Genomic DNA, 18960 nt, shown 5'->3' with positions numbered 1-18960 from the left:
CTTCCCCAGGCCAATAGCTCCAATCAGGACATACCTGAAGCTTCCCCTTTTTTCACTATACAGCTTTCCCACTCCTCTGCCTGCCTTTGCATCTCTGCCAAAACACAAGTGATGGTAGCCAACTCCCTTGCCATAGTAAGCTCTAATAAATAACCTTTGCTTTTCTCATTTTGTTGGTCTTCATTTTTCTTCCCACAGAGCTCACTTACAGGAAATTCCAGGAGAGGGGCCACACTAGCAAACAGCTGGAGCACAAAGGGCTTCCGGTGTAGAACGTAGAACTGGTGACAGGCAAATTCGATGGCTTGACGCAGCTGGGGATTGCTTTCATAGTCGGAGTACACCTATGGAAAAATGCCAGATATTCAAAAAATGCCTTAATAAAGTATCAACATTGTACTCGCTTTTAAAACTCATGGTCATGGGAAGTTTGGAGGGAAATGGCTAACTTTGTAAACTGGTAGAAAGGAATGTAAAATGGCATAAACTTTCTCTAGATAAATTTAGTAATACACCTCAAAATGCTGAAAATCTAAACATACTTTTTTTCCAGGAAGTTTGTGACTAGGAATTTATCTCAAGGAAAGGACTAGACACATGTATAAACATGCATAAACATGCATACATAACGCGGCCTGCTGCAAGACTGGTTATAACAGTGGAAAATATGAGACAAATTATTCATAAATATTTCTTGGTTAAGTGAATTATGGTATATACAAACCGTAGAATACTGTGCAGTAATTTCAAAAATGCTGTAAGGCTAAATGTAGCTATATAAAATGCCTATGATATTCTTAGTGTTATATGAAAAAACTATGTTACAAACTTGAAAATATATAATTCTGTGTGGGGTGTGTGTGTGTGTGTGTGTGTGTTTGTGTAGGAAAGAGTGCCAGGATTTGGAAGTATGAACAATGATTACCTGGGAGAAAGGATTTTAAGTGATCCTTATTTTTTCTTTAAACTTTCTTCATCTTTTGAATTTTGTAATGAACATAATTGCTTTTGGTAATCAGTAAAAAAAATACTTACTAAAAAAATAGAGAAAATTGCAACTATCTAAAAATGAGGAAGAGAGTCCTGTGATAGTAACCTTCTTGCCCCCATAGGTTGAGCAAACTGCACTTTGTATGTGTTATGATCATAATTTTTATCAAAACTTCCTCAAAAATAGAGAACTAGGATGAGGCCCTGGGCCCTGCCTGATTTTATTTAGTACTCCTAAATGTAGCCAGCTATACATTAGACATGAGTAAATAAAAATTGTTCCTGCTGCCGGGCGCGGTGGCTCACGCTTGTAATCCCAGCACTTTGGGAGGCTGAGGCGGGCGGATCACGAGGTCAGGAGATCGAGACCACGGTGAAACCCCGTCTCTACTAAAAATACAAAAAAAAAATTAGCCGGGCATGGTGCCGGGCGCGTGTAGTCCCAGCTACTAGGAGAGGCTGAGGCAGGAGAATGGCGTGAACCCGGGAGGCGGAGCTTGCAGTGAGCCGAGATCGCGCCACTGCACTCCAGCCTGGGTGACAGAGCGAGACTCCGTCTCAAAAAAAAAAAAAAAAAAAAAATTGTTCCTGCTAAATTGCCTTCTCCAATCCCATCACACTATATTTACTGGGAATGAAAATCTTTTTTTTTTTTTTTTGAGATGGAGTCTCGCTCTGTCACACAGGCTGGAGTGCAGTGGTGCAATCTCGGCTCACTGCAAGCTCCGCCTCCCGGGTTCACGCCATTCTCCTGCCTCAGCCTCTCCGAGTAGCTGGGACTACAGGCGCCCGCCACTACACCTGGCTAATTTTTTTGTATTTTTAGTAGAGACGGGGTTTCACCATGGTCTCGATCTCCTGACCTCGTGATCTGCCCGCCTTGGCCTCCCAAAGTGCTGGGATTACAAGCGTGACCCACCGCGCCCGGCCGAAAATCTCTATTCAGTTAGAGGTCAGGGAATCTCTTGGGAGAAACATCACCTAAACACTTGCCATACATGTGACTCAAGAACATAAGTTCTCAAACTTTCTAGGGCAGTGGTCCCCAACCTTTTTGGCATCAGGGACTGGTTTCACGGAAGACAATTTTTTCATGGACCAGGGTGGGTGGGGGGGATGGTTTCGGAATGAAACTGTTCCACCTCAGATCATCAGGCATTAGATTCAGGAGCATGCAGCCTAGATCCCTCGCATGCACAGTTCACAATAGGGTTCCGGCTCCTTGAAAATCTAGGGGTGGGGGTTCCTTACAGGCCACACACCAGTACTGGTCCATGGCCCGGAGGTAGAGGCTTCCTGTTCTAGGGCATCAAAAACCATTTGAAGGTCTTGTTAAAAACACAAACTACTGGGCCCCGATCCCTGAGTTTCTGATTCAGTAGACCTGGATGGGCTCCAAGAATGTGCATTTCTCTTTTTTTAAAATTGTTTTTCTTTTTAGAGATGTGGTCTTGCTATGCTCCCCAAGCTAGTCTTAAGCTCCTCACTTCAAGAGATTCTCCCACCTTGGCCTCCCAAAGTGCTGGCATTACAGGCGTGAGCCACCACACCTGGCCAGAATGTACATTTCCAACAAGTTTCCAGTTGATGCTGATGCTGCTGGCCCAGGGACTACAACTTAAGAACCACTGTCCTAGACGAAATGGGAAAGCATATCCCAAGTCTGGGGCTCTCAGAGTAGAAAGGAATATTGTGAACTCTTGCAAATTTATGGCGGGATTTCATTTGTTGCCTTCTGTTGTCACAAAAGATGGTAACACCATCATTAAAAAGTTTCAGTACAGATCTAGTTGAACAGCTAGATATGAGCAGTACTCATGTTAATTTTCTGGTTGGGAAAGGAGGTTCTGGGCACCTGCAGCATGGTGGGGAGAATCCACTGGTAGCCGCTGAGAGAGAAGAGGTGGTTGAAGTGCACTGCGGTGTTGATGACGGTGGCAGCGTACTGCCTGAGCAGGGCACTGTCTTCTGGGTGGAGGATCAGAGCCCCGTTAAAAACGTTGAGGAAAAGCATGATTTCGTCTCCCCATGGAAACTCGCTCGGCATGCCCAGGAACATTTCCTCCAGCAGCTGGATCCACAAGCTTTTCTGAAGAGTGTCGAGGCCAAACAGTTCCTTTCCAGCTGTGAGAACATGAAACAGCAGAGACAGAATTAGCCCCGCACCAATCCTGTCAGCATGAGAGGTGATCAAACCCAAGGCGCTGCTGTTCTCCGTTTGTTCCAGCTCCAGGATGTGAAGATCTACTGCTGAAATGTTTTCCAGCACAATATTACTGGCCTTGATACAGCACTTCCCATTTCTCCATGGACTTTCATCATCACCTCTTTAACTAACTGTGGGTAAGGCAGAGCAGGCATTGGCAGTGTTTTACTGCTAAATAAGCGTCAGTTGGAGAAAAATAAATTATTTCAGCTAGAAAATAGCAGGGATGGGACTACTGCTTGGTCTTTTAATTAATGGTTAGAGGCTAGAGCTCTATCTACTCCTGCTGAAGCTGAAGCGTTTTGTTTTTTGTTTTTTGTTTTTCGTTTTTTTTTTTGGAGATGGAGTCTCGCTCTGTCACTCTGTCTGGAGTGCAGTGGTGCAATCTCGGTTCACTGCAACCTCCATCTCCTGGGTTCATGTGATTGTCATGCTTCAGACCCCTGAGTATCTGGGATTACCGGCACCCGCCACCATGCCCAGCTAATTTTTTTTTGTATTTTTAGTAGAGACAGGGTTTCACCACGTTGGCCAGGGTAGTCTCGAACTCCTGACCTCAAGTGATCTGTCTGCCTGGGCCTCCCAAAGGGCCGGGATTACAGGCATGAGTCACCTTGCCCAGCCTGTCTGAAGCTTCTGGATGAGGGCAATAAAGCATAGGGATGCTAATTTAAGTAAATTGTTTCAAATTAGTAACTGAGTTACAGAGCGAGGCTCCAAAGTGGGTCTCTTTCTGTGTCTCTGTCTCTTTCTCTCAATTGAGGTATTATTTAGAGTAAAATGCACAGATCTTAAATGCAGAGTTCATTGAATTTTGACAAAAATATGCACTATGCACTCATGTAAACAACATTCCATCAATATACAGACAATTTTCATCACCCTTCTGCCCCTTTCCAGGAAATTCATTCCCTCCAAATCCAGAGGCAACCACCATTCTGATTTCTGTCATTCTAGATGAGTTTTGCCTCTTTTTGAACTTCACACAAATACCTGGTCTTTGTTTAGTCAAGTATTCTCATACCCTTAACACCACCATCCTACCCACGCTTCAACTGCTGATGATTAGCTTAGAGCAGTGGTTCTCAAAATGTGGTGCTTGGGATAGCAGCATCAGCATCACCTGAGAACTTATTAGAAATGCAAACTCTTGGCCGGGCGCGGTGGCTCAAGCCTGTAATCCCAGCACTTTGGGAGGCCGAGGCGGGCGGATCACAAGGTCAGGAGATCGAGACCATCCTGGCTAACACGGTGAAACCCCGTCTCTACTAAAAAAAATACAAAAAATTAGCCGGGCGTGTTGGCGGGCGCCTGTAGTCCCAGCTACTCGGGAGGCTGAGGCAGGAGAATGGCGTGAACCCGGGAGGCGGAGCTTGCAGTGAGCCGAGATCGTGCCACTGCACTCCAGCCTGGGGGACAGAGAAAGACTCCGTCTCAAAAAAAAAAAAATAAAAAAAAAAAAAAAAAAAAAAAAAAAAGAAATGCAAACTCTTGAGCCCCATCCTGAAACCCAGAGGTGGAGGGTGGGGCCCCACAATCTGTGTTTCAACAAGTCCTTCAGGGGTCTCTTGTGCACACTCAGGTCTGAGAAGCACTGGTTTTACAGCACTGTCTGCTGATTCAGATGCTCTCCATTTGAGAACAAAACAAGTGCGTTAGAAAAAGCCCCAGAGAGGCAAGGTTTCTTTGTTTGATACCTTGAGGATCGCTGAAGAGTGAAAACTCAGCATCAATAGCACTACGAGGGAATGAGGGCAGGCGGAGGAGGTCTTCCTGAAGCATGGAGACGTGGGACTGTTTGTGGGCTGTGGGGATCTTCTGGGTTAAGGAGATGAGAAACAACACCCGCCCTACTTCTTCCAGCTTGCGGGTGAACACCTGGAGAAAACAAAAGCAGGAGCAGACAAAAAGGAGAATTAGAAACTCCAGATTTATAGAGTGAAAAAACTAAAGGAAAACCTTTAATGGCAAACTGGGTTGATAAAGTGGGAAAAGGGGAAAAAGTGAAATGAGGGAGACGTGTTTTTTTTCCTTTACCACAAGAAAGAGCAAACAATTCTTAATTGCCTCTTACTTCCTTCTGCCTGCTTCACAGAAGGAAATGTTCCTTACGGAGTTTTAGGCTGGAGAGGAGCATAAGACAAGCATTGTCAAGATTAGTTCAAAATTAAATAGAGCCCGTTTGTTTGGATGCTATAATATGGAAGACCTTCACTAACAGGGTCAGTCAGTCAGTCAGTTCCAATTGCTTCTACCATTGCCACCAACGCCTGAAGCTGTTTCCTGGGAGTTCCGGGTTTGTCTTTAAAAAAACAAAGACTGACGTGAGATCCAGGAAAACCCTAACTTGGGACAGAAGCTCGTATGTCCTTGATTGGTGCTCTGAGTTTAGAGGGCATACACATGGGGCTCTTGGTTCTTAGGTCATTTTCTCTTGATGATTAGGAAGTTTATACGCAGTGAGTAGCTACTGAGGAAACTTCTGAGCCAGACTCATAGGCCTCCATATTATAATCTCCCAGAGGAACTTAGAAGTCTTAAGGCTCTAACTTGAAGTGTGTATCAGAGCAAGAACTCCATTTGATGGCATTCTTTGAAAACTTGTTCTTAAACATGATGAACAGACACATAAACACACACACACACACAGAGACAGAGACTAGGGAAGTACCATTATTGATTAGAGTTTTAATTATCTTATCCCAAAATCACGGGCTGGGGTAATTTGGGGAGAATTGTTTTAGAAATTGTTTATATTTAAGATCTAACAGTTTTGCCCAACATCTCACCCCTTGCAACACATTCAGTATTTTCTTTCTTTTAAATAGAATGTAGGTAGTTAATGGTAGCTATATTTTTAATTAAGTGGTCTAATTCTATGCCATTCTCACTCATTTCATGAAGATATTTTTGGATATTTTGATGCCAAATTATTATCCTTGATATGTACAGAAAATTGAAATGATCAAGTATCCTGAAATTCTTTAAAGATTTTATTTAAAAATGAATGTAATAAATATGCAATATTAAAATTGTATCATTTTTAGAATTGTGTACTAAAGCTATATTTTGCATGCAGAATAGTGACTTTCCTTAAGCTGAAAGTCTGATTTGAGATTAAATGTGAATATTATTCTGTTCTTCAACCTTAAACCTAAGTACAGCTGCTAGACTATATCTCTTCCTGTTTCAAGAGAAATTAATAACATGCCCAAGGTCAGATTCCTGGTCAGAGGCAGAAGTGGGATGAAGTCCAAATCTTTGAACTTTAGTTTAATGCTTTTTTTTTCAGGCATACTAGAGTGACCCCTTTCACTTTGTAGCCAGCTAGTGTAAACCACTGGGATAACTTACATAGCTACATTATGTGTATTTCCAATCTGATTTTACAGAAATGTGAAATGAAAATCTACATATACAAAATAATAGGTAAATAAATTAGAAGATTTCTATTGTTTATACTCAATAATTCCTCATTACACTACTCCAAGTGAGTGTTTCTTAATACCTTTAAGTAATGATCCAATTTGTAAATCTTACACTATTTGGGGGAACAATTTATTGAGTAAGGGCCAACTACTGTCTCCAGAGAGGGTCAAAATGGAAACATAAAATCTCAAAGTTGTCAACATATGAACAGATATCTACTCCAACAACATGACAAAACCATGGAATAAAACTGATGTGGTCAGACACCTGTTTCTGAATGAGCTCCTGTCCCTTCTCTGGATGCATATGTACAAGGTTCAGCTGGGGAGATACTGACCTCCGGAAAGGATAAATATCTCGAACATAGGTCTGTGTGGATTACATAAAGAGACAAAAAAAAGAGTTCAAAAGATTAAACATTTATTCTCATTTCTTCTTTACCCAAAGGTCTAAGCCCTAGGATGCTATGCCAGGAGAAAAGCAGCTAAAGGCAATGTACTAAACAAGACTCTGGAAGATCACTGTAAAGTGATGTCAGCGAACATCCTGAAGCCCCTTCTGCTCATTAGATCAGGTCAGCATGGTCATGTTTAACATGGTAGAAAAGAGATGCAAAACAACATTCAAATTCCAAATAGACACACACAGGTATTATACAGGCAACATAATTTTTCATGTAATAATGATCAATAACTAAGTGTCTTATCTAGCTTATCTCACTTAACTATTACAACTGCTCTAGCATGTATACCATTATCATTACCTTCATTTTACACACAAGAAAACCGAAAGGTAGAAAGGTGAAGTCGCCAGTCAAAAGCCCCATTGATAGTAAGATGGTGCGACCCAGGTGGCCATACTGTTACCCTCTATAACAGCAATGCCTCCCTGATTGTAAGCCACCTTCAGGTAGGCATGATAAGCCTTTGGCACAACTCAATGGGATGTCATTAACTGGTGTCTCACCTTATTGTAGTGGATAAGGTTCCATCGTTTATCCATAAGAAAATAATGTGTTGACTGGGATTCTGGGATATTAAAAAACTCCAGACACTCCTAGAACAATAGCAACAAATTTTAATAAATGTTTATCAGGAAGATATTATGTGCTAGGTAGTAAGCTGACAGATACGAATTTCGAAAAAACAAGGTAACCTCTTACGAGAAATATATATATATATATATAGATGTCATATAAATTGTATACATTAGATATGTGTGTGTATATATGTATACACACACACACACATATACATATATATACACATACTATGGCTGCATATATACCCACACAGAGTTATACAAAGAATGGTACAATAAAGACTGATAATGTGATATAAACCAACTGCTCTCATAGTGCCCAAAGATGTACAATTATAATTCAGACTGAGTGATGGACTGTGGAGGAACAGTGGCACCTACTGGTCTCAGCATCAGGAAGAAAGCATGTTTGAGAAACATTTAAGAATAATATAAACTATCATGCACTGTGCACATTATATACTACATACGAGGCATAGATAACTTGTATAACCTGAACTAGTATCTCAGTACTGTTGAAAATGAAACTGAGACTAGAGAAGTCTTATCACTTGATTTAGGTCACACTGGTTGTGGTGAAGGCAGCGTTTGAACATACTCTGTTTGCCTTCCTGCTATCCTACCATTCATCGTGAGTATAAAAATGGAGTATTTGTTGAAGTTGGGCCTTAGAAATTCTCTGGAGATGTCTGAGTGAAGTCAAAAGGAGTAGTAATGACCCTTTCCACTGAAATAAGATGCACGAGTTTGGAAAAGTTGCTTTTTTTCCAGAGGTCTCTTCTACTTATATCTGGGCCCAGAACTATGTTCCTGAAAATCAGATTACTAAAAGTTTACTGACTAAAGTCAGTAGAAGTGGGGAAAATTATGGAAGGAAATAGCATAAGGAAATAATGGGCAGATTTTAGTAAAGAGTAAAGAAATGCATACATCCATTTAAAGACAGAAAAATGCCATTTTATTCTAAAATGGATCTTCAGTGAGGTGGCCATACATTGTCCTTAAAAATAGTTTCTGTTAAAAGTCATTTCTACCTTCAACAGGGCTTCAAATTGAGTGTCTTCATGGACTGGTAACTGGGTTGGGATATCGCACTCATTCTGTCCATGAACTACCAAGGTTTTAGTACCTACGGAAGATAAAAAGAATAATAAACTGACTTTTTCTATAGGAAAATTTGTATTTTAAAGCATAAAATATTAAAATATTATCAATAAGCTGATGTTTTTACTGTTAATTACAATTCTTAATTCATAGTTACATATATATTTTATTTATTTATTTTTAACCTGGAAGTTTAATATTAATACATATATATTTTAAATGTATTCACGTATTAAAAGTGATAGGTATGGAGTTCCCAATACTTTTAAAAAATTTTTATTTTTAGTAGAGACTGGGTTTTGCCATGTTGCCCAAACTGGTCTCAAACTCCTGACCTCAAGCAATCCACCCGCCTCGGCCTCCCAAAGGGCGGGGATTACAGGAGTGAGCCACCGTGCTCGGACAAGTTCTCAGTACTTCTACCTGTCTTTTACATGCATAATTGTATTTAAATCTCATAGCCACCCCATGATGTGGGTATTATGATTTTTTACCTTACAAATGAGGAAAAAGAGAAATGGAATAACTTAAGAGGCATATTTATTTAGTGGAAGAGTTGGAATTCAAACCTCAAGCATTGCAACAAGTAGTACATCCCTGTTTTCTAGATGAGGTGACCAGGCAATAAAAGTTAAGAAAATATAAACAGAGATATTAGCAAAACCAAACCAAGTACTTGAAATGTAGCTTAAAGCTACATTTTCTGTATTCTTCTTGGCTGATTGAGACAATATTTATTCTACTTCATTCATTAATTACAAATCTTTGTGAACATTATGATATACCTCGATTTTTAGTGAGTTGTCTTTAAGTATGTTAAAAATAGGAGTTTCTTTGCTATAATAAAAACTGATCACTTTTTTTGGATAATCTACAGAACATATACATACACAATTCCCATTTATCGAATGGTTATCATGAGCCAGGTATGGCAGCAAGTATTTCACATATCTCAACTCATTTATTCCTCACAATTGTGAAGTATGAATTATATCCCTATTTTATACACAAGGAAAGAAAGCTTTGAGAAATGATGTACTTCTTCACAGTTAATACTAGTTATGTGACTAATAAATGACAGTGCTATGATTTAAACACAGGCTTCTTTGCTGTGAGAACCTGTGTTCTCATCTCTACATAATTCTTTCCCTTTTATTTCAATACATGTATCATCTCAAATTTTCTTAGTCACTGCACAAGGATAAAGAATTGTCAAAATCTTTGTCTTAAGGCAAAACAAGCTATCTGAAGTGAAAAGGAACTGTATCTTGAGTTTACATCACGCTTCATGTTCTTTTGTAATGCTCCTTCTTCCTGCTTTCCCTTTTCCAATTTTTCATAAAGCCCTCTCTCATGGAATTTACAAAGGACTGGAGTCCATGCCATACAAACAATATTATTCTCCTTGCACTGCCAAAAATTTACTCAAAAAAGCTTTCAGTTCAGCTGGCTCTCTGCAATAGACTTAAATAAATCTTCAACCTTGGCAGCCCTTCAAGGACTGATTCATGCGGATCTCAGTTCTGAGTCTCCCTTTTCAGCTGGCAACCGCCGACTTTTTAAAGGGTCTATTGTATTTCCTCTGATTATATTAAACAAAAATTCTTTGAAGCACTCAATACTGGGGGTTAGAACTCTGAAAATTTTCTCATGAATGAAAGAGCCTCTTAGTCTTTCAAAGGGCTATTTATAATTTTTATTTTAAAGTTATGTTACTAAAAAATAGTAGTGGCTTACCTGGCATTGAAGCGGTCACCAGGAGCTTCACCTCGCACTGCTCCTTCTTCATCGTCTGCTTGAGATCCTTGAAGAAGAGGCCCTCCACGTAACCCACCACCTCCCACAGGAATGTCAGGGTGGCTGAAATGGCATCCATCCCCCACTCGCAGGGGGTCCGCACAAAGTACATGATTAATCCTACCTGCAAGTCAGGATAAGAAGAGTTCACAAAGCTACAATAATCCTGAGCTCACATTCTCATTTCCTTAGCTTTTCTTGTTTTAAACTCAATCTTCTGTGCCTTCGTATTCTCTGTTCAGATGCTTCTCTAACACTTTCAATGTTACCAGGAGAGGGCATAACTGGAAAACTGACCACACAGGCTGCTGTACATTTTTATATATCATTAAAATGGCAAATTCTTAAGAAAAAAGCAGATCATTCCCCCCTCCGCCCACCCAGGCATCATGTCACTTGGTAGCTAAGTACTGAGGCCATCTAAAATTCATCTGTATATGAAGTTTGTCCAAGCACTATTTGCAGCTTGGATTATGTCTAATAGTCTCAAACCTAAGAGCACGCTGCTTGGCTAAGTTGATGAACTTCAAAATTTTTGTTTGTGTGTCTTCTTTTTTTTGTTTTTAAATTCAGGGGTACACATGCAGGTTTGTTATATAGGTAAATGTGTGTCATGAGGTTTGTTGTGCACATTATTTTATCAGCTGGGTTGTTTGCATATCTTCTAATGTAATTTTGAAAAACTGTGTGCTCTTTTGCACCTTTTAAAGTTGACATCTAAAACGCCTCAAAGTTTACTTTTTGTTAGTAGGAGGTAGAATATGTTCAGCAGTCTATAGATTGAAATAAGATGAGGACTGACTATAATTGGAATATTTGATGAAATAACTTTCAATTATCCTATTCAATAATGTGCAAATATTCAGAAAGAAATAGTGTAAATTTTTTTTCTTGTGGGTTTTTACCATTGTTTCTTCAAAAATTTTGTAGTCCTGGAAAACTTTCTAGTTATGTTGAAAGAATCAGCGTCACAAACCTAATCTGTTTTGGTGTTCTAAATGCTGGACACCCTAAGGAGGGCCAACCCTCACCCTTAATAGAAATTTATAAAACATAGGACAGATAGAAAGTCCTATGGGTTAAAGTGCATTGATCAATCAGAAAAGATGATTTCTTAAAACTACTAATAACATAGAATTCAGATTCTTTCTCCAACCTACATGCCTGTCAGTGCAGCCTGGTAATCTCTGGGATGATGGGTTGGGTCTTCCTTGTGTGCACTAGAATAATGGTAGAGATGGCAGACTTACTCAACAAGTGTTAGTGCATATCTGTAAGTTGAGTATTTGGAGATTTATTTCTTTTAAAACTATCTGGGCATCAAGCTCCTTTAAAAATATTTTTGTTGCGGAGCTAAAGGATGGAGGAGAGCAATGGTCTGGGCAAGCATTTCTCCTATTCAGTGACCTGGGGAAAGGGCAGGTACACAGGCAAGCAAAAGAAACATTGAAGGCACTCTCGCCTCCAGTCCCTCTTTAGGCTCTTTCCACACCAGCCTGGATGGAGTGTAAATTTGGCAGGGCACACACCTAAACTGAGGGAGGCCCTGACATTTGGCTTTCCAAATCCACCTTTGGTTTTTGTGTGGTGTAGACAGAACCCAGAAGTAGTGGATGCTTGGCTGGAAAGCTTTCCAGATAGAACGGCCATAGGCTGTTGTCACTGAGCAGGATGCTATAGCTGGTGGACTTCCTATGTTAGAGCCATATGGGACTCATGGCAAGAACTCAGGGGTCTAAAGCACCCGCAGAAGCTGAGGGGAGGTTGAGTCTCCCAGCAAACACTGCCAGGAGCAGACAGGCTTTGAGTGACAGCAGCTATGGGCTTGAGTTTGTGCCCATCCAGACATCCAGCAACCAGCCAGACTAAGAACATGGTCTCACAAATGAAGGACCCAGATAAAATGCAAGGGGTGCGATGTGGAACAAAGGTCTTTTTTCTCCCCAACTCCACATAGCTATAGAGACAAAAGCAGTGGGAAGGAGGGAGAATTCCTAGAGACTATGCATTTTTATCCAAGAGAGCCTGAAAACCACCAAAAAGTACTGTTTATGTTTTGGTACCGGTCTGAACTTAAATCTGGATTGGACATTTATTCATATTTTTTCCCTTGCCAACAAGCAAGTAGGCACTCAGAAGGAAGATGACCAAATTAGTCTTAGACAAGAGAAAGGAATTACAAATGCTCTCTGCGCATGGGGGTTGTGGTGGGAGTTAAATTTATCACCCTGCTAGGGATACATATGCATATGGATAACTGAAGGAGTATGCCCAGCACAGACATTAATTTGGCTATTTGTCTGCCAGGATTAAGGGGCAGTTTCAAGGCATAGTCATCAGGTTCTAGTCCCCAAACTGCATATTCATTTGGGGTTTAAAAAAAGGATGTGAAGAAATTGGTAAGCCTCAGAGGATCAGGAAAGAACTGCCAGGGCAGTTAAAACTGTCATAGACAGTTGCCATGGAAAAATATATACACAAAAACTTTCCATCTAGGACAACAGTTGCATCCGTGTGTGTGTGTGTGTGTGTGTGTGTGTGTGTGTGTGTGTTTAAACACAGAGATAGGAAAAGAGGAAAAAATACCAAAAGAACACGTGTTTTCTCAACAGAAAACAAAAATAAAGAACAAATATAAAGAAGTTATATATTGCTAAAGGAAGACAGAGAAGAAACTGACATTTATATTGACTGCCCTCCATATGCCAAAGAGTATGCCAGGCAGGGGCTTCCCTACACAGAATTTAGTTGACCAGGATTTGCCTTTAGTAACGTAATTAATGGAAATTTATTGAAAAAAAATCTCCTAAGACCTTTTCATCATGGTGCTGCTTCGTAATTGGAAATGAACATTTATAACTCACCAAATAGTTGAATAGGATGTGAGATGTCTGAGCAGGAAAGTCTCCAATATTCAAGAGAAGTTTGCGCAGCATGTACATTAACTCGTCCTGAAAGAAGAATGGAATTTTTAATGTTTCCTTCAGCTGCCATGCTGCAGAAAATAAAATTAACTTCTTGAAAATTCGGGATTGGGTGAGGGATTTTTCTTACTTTTGCCCACATATTGATTTTAATTATGTTCAACATTTTAATATAGTATATGTGATACTTGTTAAGTAGTATTTAAACCATCTGGAACACCTTTCTCCTAGGAGCTAACACATAAAAATCACTGAGCAGTAAACGACTTTGTTCTTTTTAAATTGACACTGTGTGTGTAGGTCACAGGCAAGTCACAGGAAAGCTGTACATTTAGTTAACTCTATTGGCCATGGTAGCCTGATATGGGAATATGGGGAAGACCTATGTTGAAAAATCATTAAACAAACCATGTTTTTGTGAACTTCTTAATTCTGCTTTCTAGGTTTTGAGTCAAAGAGAAAAAGAGAGGTTACAAGAGACTAGATTGAAATGTCTGTAATTAACTTTACCTTTCAGAAACTAAACTTAACCTTCCAGTGAATATGACTATATCATAGAAATGAACAAATAATTTTTAATCATCGCGGTATTTTGCCACTGCTTGAAAAACTACTTTTATTTGGCATGATCTTCTTACAAGGTGGTCTGACAAATCAGATTTTTGATTAATGACAAATTTTAACATATTCTAATAATCATACCTGCATCAGACTGCCAAGCAATCAGAATTCAATGAAGGTACTCAATAGTAAGAACATTATATTTAATTTAATCTTGCAGTATTTTAGGATCCTCACTAGCAATGTAACATATATATACATATATATAGAAACATGAATTAATGGAGAAATTAAAAAGAAAACAGCAAAGTTAAGTATTGCTCATCATTATCATTATTTAAAAAGTACTTATTGGTTGTGTATTGGAGGGCATTGAGTTGCATGCACTGCACTATAAAGTTCTTTGCATGATTTTAACAGTGTTCACACTTGTAGCCACAGAGCTACACTAAAAAGGAAGAGGAATTTACTTGTCTATTGCTGATGGTCAGTTTTTCCAGAAAATGTCGAAGAACCGTTGATGGATCTTCAATTAGACAGTTCCATAAGACTTGTTGAGCCACAGCACTCACTTCAGAAGAGAAAGAAAGTTGAACATTTGTCTTAAATGGAGATAAGTCTATGAGATAAAGTATTTGACAATTTACAAGCTTTAGTCTCTGCTTTTTGCCTTAAAAAGGCTCTGTGAACTCTTTTTTCTTTTGAAAGGTAGGTGTTTGTTCTCTTCGTTGTTGTCTCTGAACATTTTCACATGTAAAGAACATGTTACCAAAAAGTGTAGGAGTTGTCTTCAGGTATCAGCAATGCTTTTGCAAAGAATATCTCTGTGAATATATGCAATTGTCTTTGTTGTGGAAGTCACCCCAATAATAGCAGTAGTAAGCACTTATTAAATTACAGTCATATTTTATTATTTTATGGAGAAACTATGAAAGACTATTTGGTTTTTGAAAATATGTTTTGGTTTAGAATGCATATGAATTAGGGATTTTTTTTTTCTGTCCACCTGAATGCTTCAAACAGTATCTCCTTCAGCAAGATAAAGTAGTTGAGCCAGTAACAACTAGGTTCTCACTTCTAATGAAGAAGTCTTAAGATAAATAATTAATCCTAATGAGAAAGAAAGTGCTATTTCTGTGGGGAAAGTGGTCAGGCTAAGATTGTCTAGAAGTGCCCAGACTAAGAAAGCAGGTGGGTAAAAAACAGGGCCAGTAAACACCGAATGGTCTTTAGTTTGAACGTGTTTCCCAATTCCACTGGTTTTCAAAAGTAGGAATACAGAATTTAGCATAAATTTATTTCAAATAAATAATACCAAATTTTGATTCAGAAACAAACCATACAATTAAAGTTAAAGGACATATAAATAATATTAACAAAAATATAAATCCAGAGCTGTAGCTTTCATGTGTCTCTATAACTAATTAAAATAGGTGTGAGTTTTTCTCAGGTTGATATTGATTGCAAAAAATATCTTTACATGTGAAATAAGCCAGGCACAGAAAAAGAAATACTGCATGTTTTCACTCATTTGTAGAAGCTAAATAAGTTGATCTCTCGGAAGTAGAGAGTACAATAGTGCTAACTAGAGGCTAGGAAGGGGAGGCGGGAGGGAGGCATGGGAAAGGTTGGTTAATGGATAAGAAATTACAGCTAGATAGCAGGAATAAGTTTCAGTGTTATTTAGCACTGTAGGGTGACTATAGGTAACAATAATTTATTCTATATTCTCAAATAGCTAGAAGAGAGAATTTTGAGTGTTCCTAACGTAAAGAAATACTGTTTGAGGTGAAGGATATGCTAATTACCATGATTTGATCATTACACATTGTATACAGGTACTGAAATATCACTGTACCCTGTAAATATGTACAATTATTATGTGTCAATTAAAACTTTAAAAATGTTCATATTGTTTTTATTTTAATTGCTTAAGTAAGGCAGTTTCATGCTTAAAATATGAAAAATACAAAAAAATGCAAAGAGAAAAATAAGACTGGGAAGTCCACTCATCACAGAAACAATTATTAACAGTTTGGAGTATGTCCTTTCACATACATGAAATATATACTTACGTGCATTATTTTATTATTATTATTTTTTTGAGATGGAGTCTCACTCTGTTGCCCAGGCTGAAGTGCAGTGGTGCGGTTTCGGCTCACTGCAACCTCCACCTTCCAGGTTCAAGCGATTCTCCTGCCTCAGCCTCATGAGTAGCTGGGATTACAGACATGTGCCACCATGCCTGGCTAATTTTTGTATTTTTAGTAGAGACAGGGTTTCGCCATGTTGGCCAGGCTGGTCTTGAACTCCTGATCTCAAGTGATCTGCCTGCCTCAGCCTTCCAAAGTGCTGGGATTACAAGCATGAGCCACCATGCCCAGTCTACTTACATGTATTTTTAAATAGTACTATATATAGAAAATATTCTTTGGTATTCGGTTTTTTACTTAGCAATATATTAACACTTTTTATATTAATATTCATCTAGAATGCAATTCCAGCGTTCACAGAATGTTATTATATGGAGGTACTATGATTAATTGCTTATTGTTAGGGATTTAAAGTCTTTCTAAATATTTTTATTTTAAATAATGATCAATGTACAACGTCCTTTATACAGCCCTCAAGATTGTCTTAGGAAATTGCTACAAGCCAAATCTGTGTCAAAAGCTTTTCACACTTTTAAGGTTTTTGATACGTATCATGAAATTCTGTTCTAGAATGCTTGTACAGAGTTTTATACTTCATCAGCAAAGTATGAGGATGCTCTTTCCCCTGCTTTTTCACCAGCAATAGATATTTTCATTTAAAATAATCTTTGCCGATTTTGTAGCTGAAATGTAAGATTTAATTACAGTTTTAAACAACAATGTTGTTTCCAGGTGTTACTGGCCATTGGATTGCCTGCTGATATCCTTTGCCCAGTTTTCTAATGGGGTTTTAAAAATTATTAATGAGTTATAAGAGCTTTTTTAAATGTAACGTTAAGAAATTAACATTTGTCTGTCGCAAATGTTACTCATCTTTTCCCTCAGTTTATCATTTCATTTTGCAATTATTCTTTTTAGTTAGTTAGTACATCTGGAAAGGTAATCACGTAAGACAGATGGTATTAGTGGTGTCAAGCTAATAGCTAAGATTTCTCAGGTTTGATTTCTATGTGGCTAAATAATTATTGTGTTGTTCTGTTCTCTGGTCACGAACAACGCTCCTGGACCCAACTACCTATTTTAAATGCAATTTTTTTGGGCATAAAGGTACAGGGAGAAGGAATTGGAGAGAGTGATAGTGTTAGTGCAGTATGTTACGAATCTGTAATTATAATATGTGCATAAAACAGTTCAACATGTGGCCAGTACATAATGTGTTTAAGAGCAACCTACTGTCTTCTATCAGATAAACAGCTTAAGAATGTCACTGATGATCCGACTGTTCAAAACCGTACCTGCTACTCCATCTTCCCGCACCTCACCATCCTCCATCAGATGAACAATGGGAAGTACTGCTGCACAGATGCATGCTGGGAACACTGCTTGTGGGGGCTGAGGCACATGGTGGTTCGGCGTGTGTTCAGTGGTATGTTCCTCATCTAAAATGGGAGACAAAATCAGGGTGCTTTTCTCAGTAACATAATTCTTTGTTGTTACTGTTGCTTTGAGATAGGGTCTCACTCTGTCACCCAGGCTGGAGTGCAGTGGCATGATCACTGCTCACTGCAGCCTCAACTTCTTGGGCTCAAGAGATCCTCCTGTCTCAGCCTCCAGAGTAGCTGGGACCACATAGGTGTGCCACCACACCTGACTAATTTTTTATTTTTTGTAGAGATGAGTCCTCACTATGTTGCCCCAGTCGGTCTTGAACTACTGGGCTCAAGCAATCCTCCCACCTCCACCTCCCAAAGTGCTGAAATTACAGGCATAAGCCACTGCATCTGGCCTCAGTAATGTAATTTTAATGCAACATTTCTCCGTTCAAGGCCTACTTATTTAACAGCATAATCCTAGCTATGAGAAAATGCCAACATTTTAAAAAAGATTACATTACACAAAGTGTCTCTTCATTTTGTAACAAACAAAAAAACCAGCCCACTTTCCAAGCACCATTATTCTTGTTTGGTAGAGAAGCAAAGCACAGACACTCTGGGACAAGAGGATCAGTTCACAATATTAAATCAATGAAGATAAAATTCTAAGCAGAGACTAAGACATTTTTCATAGATGCAACTGGTTGTATGCACGTGAGTGTGTGAGAGATGGTAAGCAGTAATATGGGGTAGAAGAAAACACACATGCATTTAGGATAAGAATGACATAGCCCACTCATATTAATGTTTTCATCCTCATTGATAAATACAATAACAAATTAATAATAAATATAATTGCATATAGGAATAAAGGAAAAAGGTTAGACTTAGTAGGCAAGGAAGGTAGAAAAGGTATTTAACAGCTTATTAATATGAAAATATACATGTCCCTTTTCTAAAGCACTAAAGAATTGTGAGTGTTTGATTCTCAGATTAAAACTTACATGACTATTTCGGATTTTAGAAGGCCTATGAAGGACTAGAGGGTAAGAGACTTATACTGTCATTCTCAGTCCAGGCTTTGAGAGGTGAAGCTAGCTGATCTTCTGGGTCGGATGGGGACTTGGAGAACTTTTGTGTCTAGCTAAAGGATTGTAAATGCACCAATCAGCGCTCTGTGTCTAGCTAAAGGATTGTAAACGCACCAATCAGCACTCTGTAAAATGGACGAATCAGCACTCTGTAAAATGGACCAATCAGCGCTCTGTAAAAGGGACCAATGGATGCGGAAGGGGCCAAATAAGTGAATAAAAGCTGGAATAAAATAAAATAAGGGAATAAAAGCTAGCCACCCGAGCCAGTAGTGGCAACCCTCTTGGGTC

The 18960-nt window shown here is 39.0% G+C and overlaps 1 protein-coding gene across 14 annotated transcripts in view; it reads right to left on the bottom strand.

The window, feature by feature from the left end:
• Window positions 1-18960, bottom strand: part of UNC80 (unc-80 homolog, NALCN channel complex subunit) — a 228521-nt gene that overhangs the window by 53822 nt on the left and 155739 nt on the right. For all 14 annotated transcript variants that reach the window (XM_055290458.2, XM_063645667.1, XM_055290465.2 and 11 more), the window contains 10 exons: window positions 17501-17644; window positions 14523-14623; window positions 13432-13518; window positions 10508-10691; window positions 8701-8795; window positions 7592-7681; window positions 6893-6994; window positions 4894-5074; window positions 2846-3114; window positions 210-344 (listed from right to left, as the gene is read on the bottom strand). In XM_055290458.2, coding sequence (XP_055146433.1) covers window positions 210-344; window positions 2846-3114; window positions 4894-5074; window positions 6893-6994; window positions 7592-7681; window positions 8701-8795; window positions 10508-10691; window positions 13432-13518; window positions 14523-14623; window positions 17501-17644 — 1388 coding nt within the window. The remainder of the gene's footprint in view (window positions 1-209; window positions 345-2845; window positions 3115-4893; window positions 5075-6892; window positions 6995-7591; window positions 7682-8700; window positions 8796-10507; window positions 10692-13431; window positions 13519-14522; window positions 14624-17500; window positions 17645-18960) is intronic.

The sequence above is a fragment of the Symphalangus syndactylus genome, chromosome 8 (assembly GCF_028878055.3).
Source record: "Symphalangus syndactylus isolate Jambi chromosome 8, NHGRI_mSymSyn1-v2.1_pri, whole genome shotgun sequence".
NCBI lineage: Eukaryota > Metazoa > Chordata > Mammalia > Primates > Hylobatidae > Symphalangus > Symphalangus syndactylus.
The sequence above is the reverse complement of the archived record's forward strand: the minus strand, read 5'-3'. Positions and strand labels throughout refer to the sequence as shown.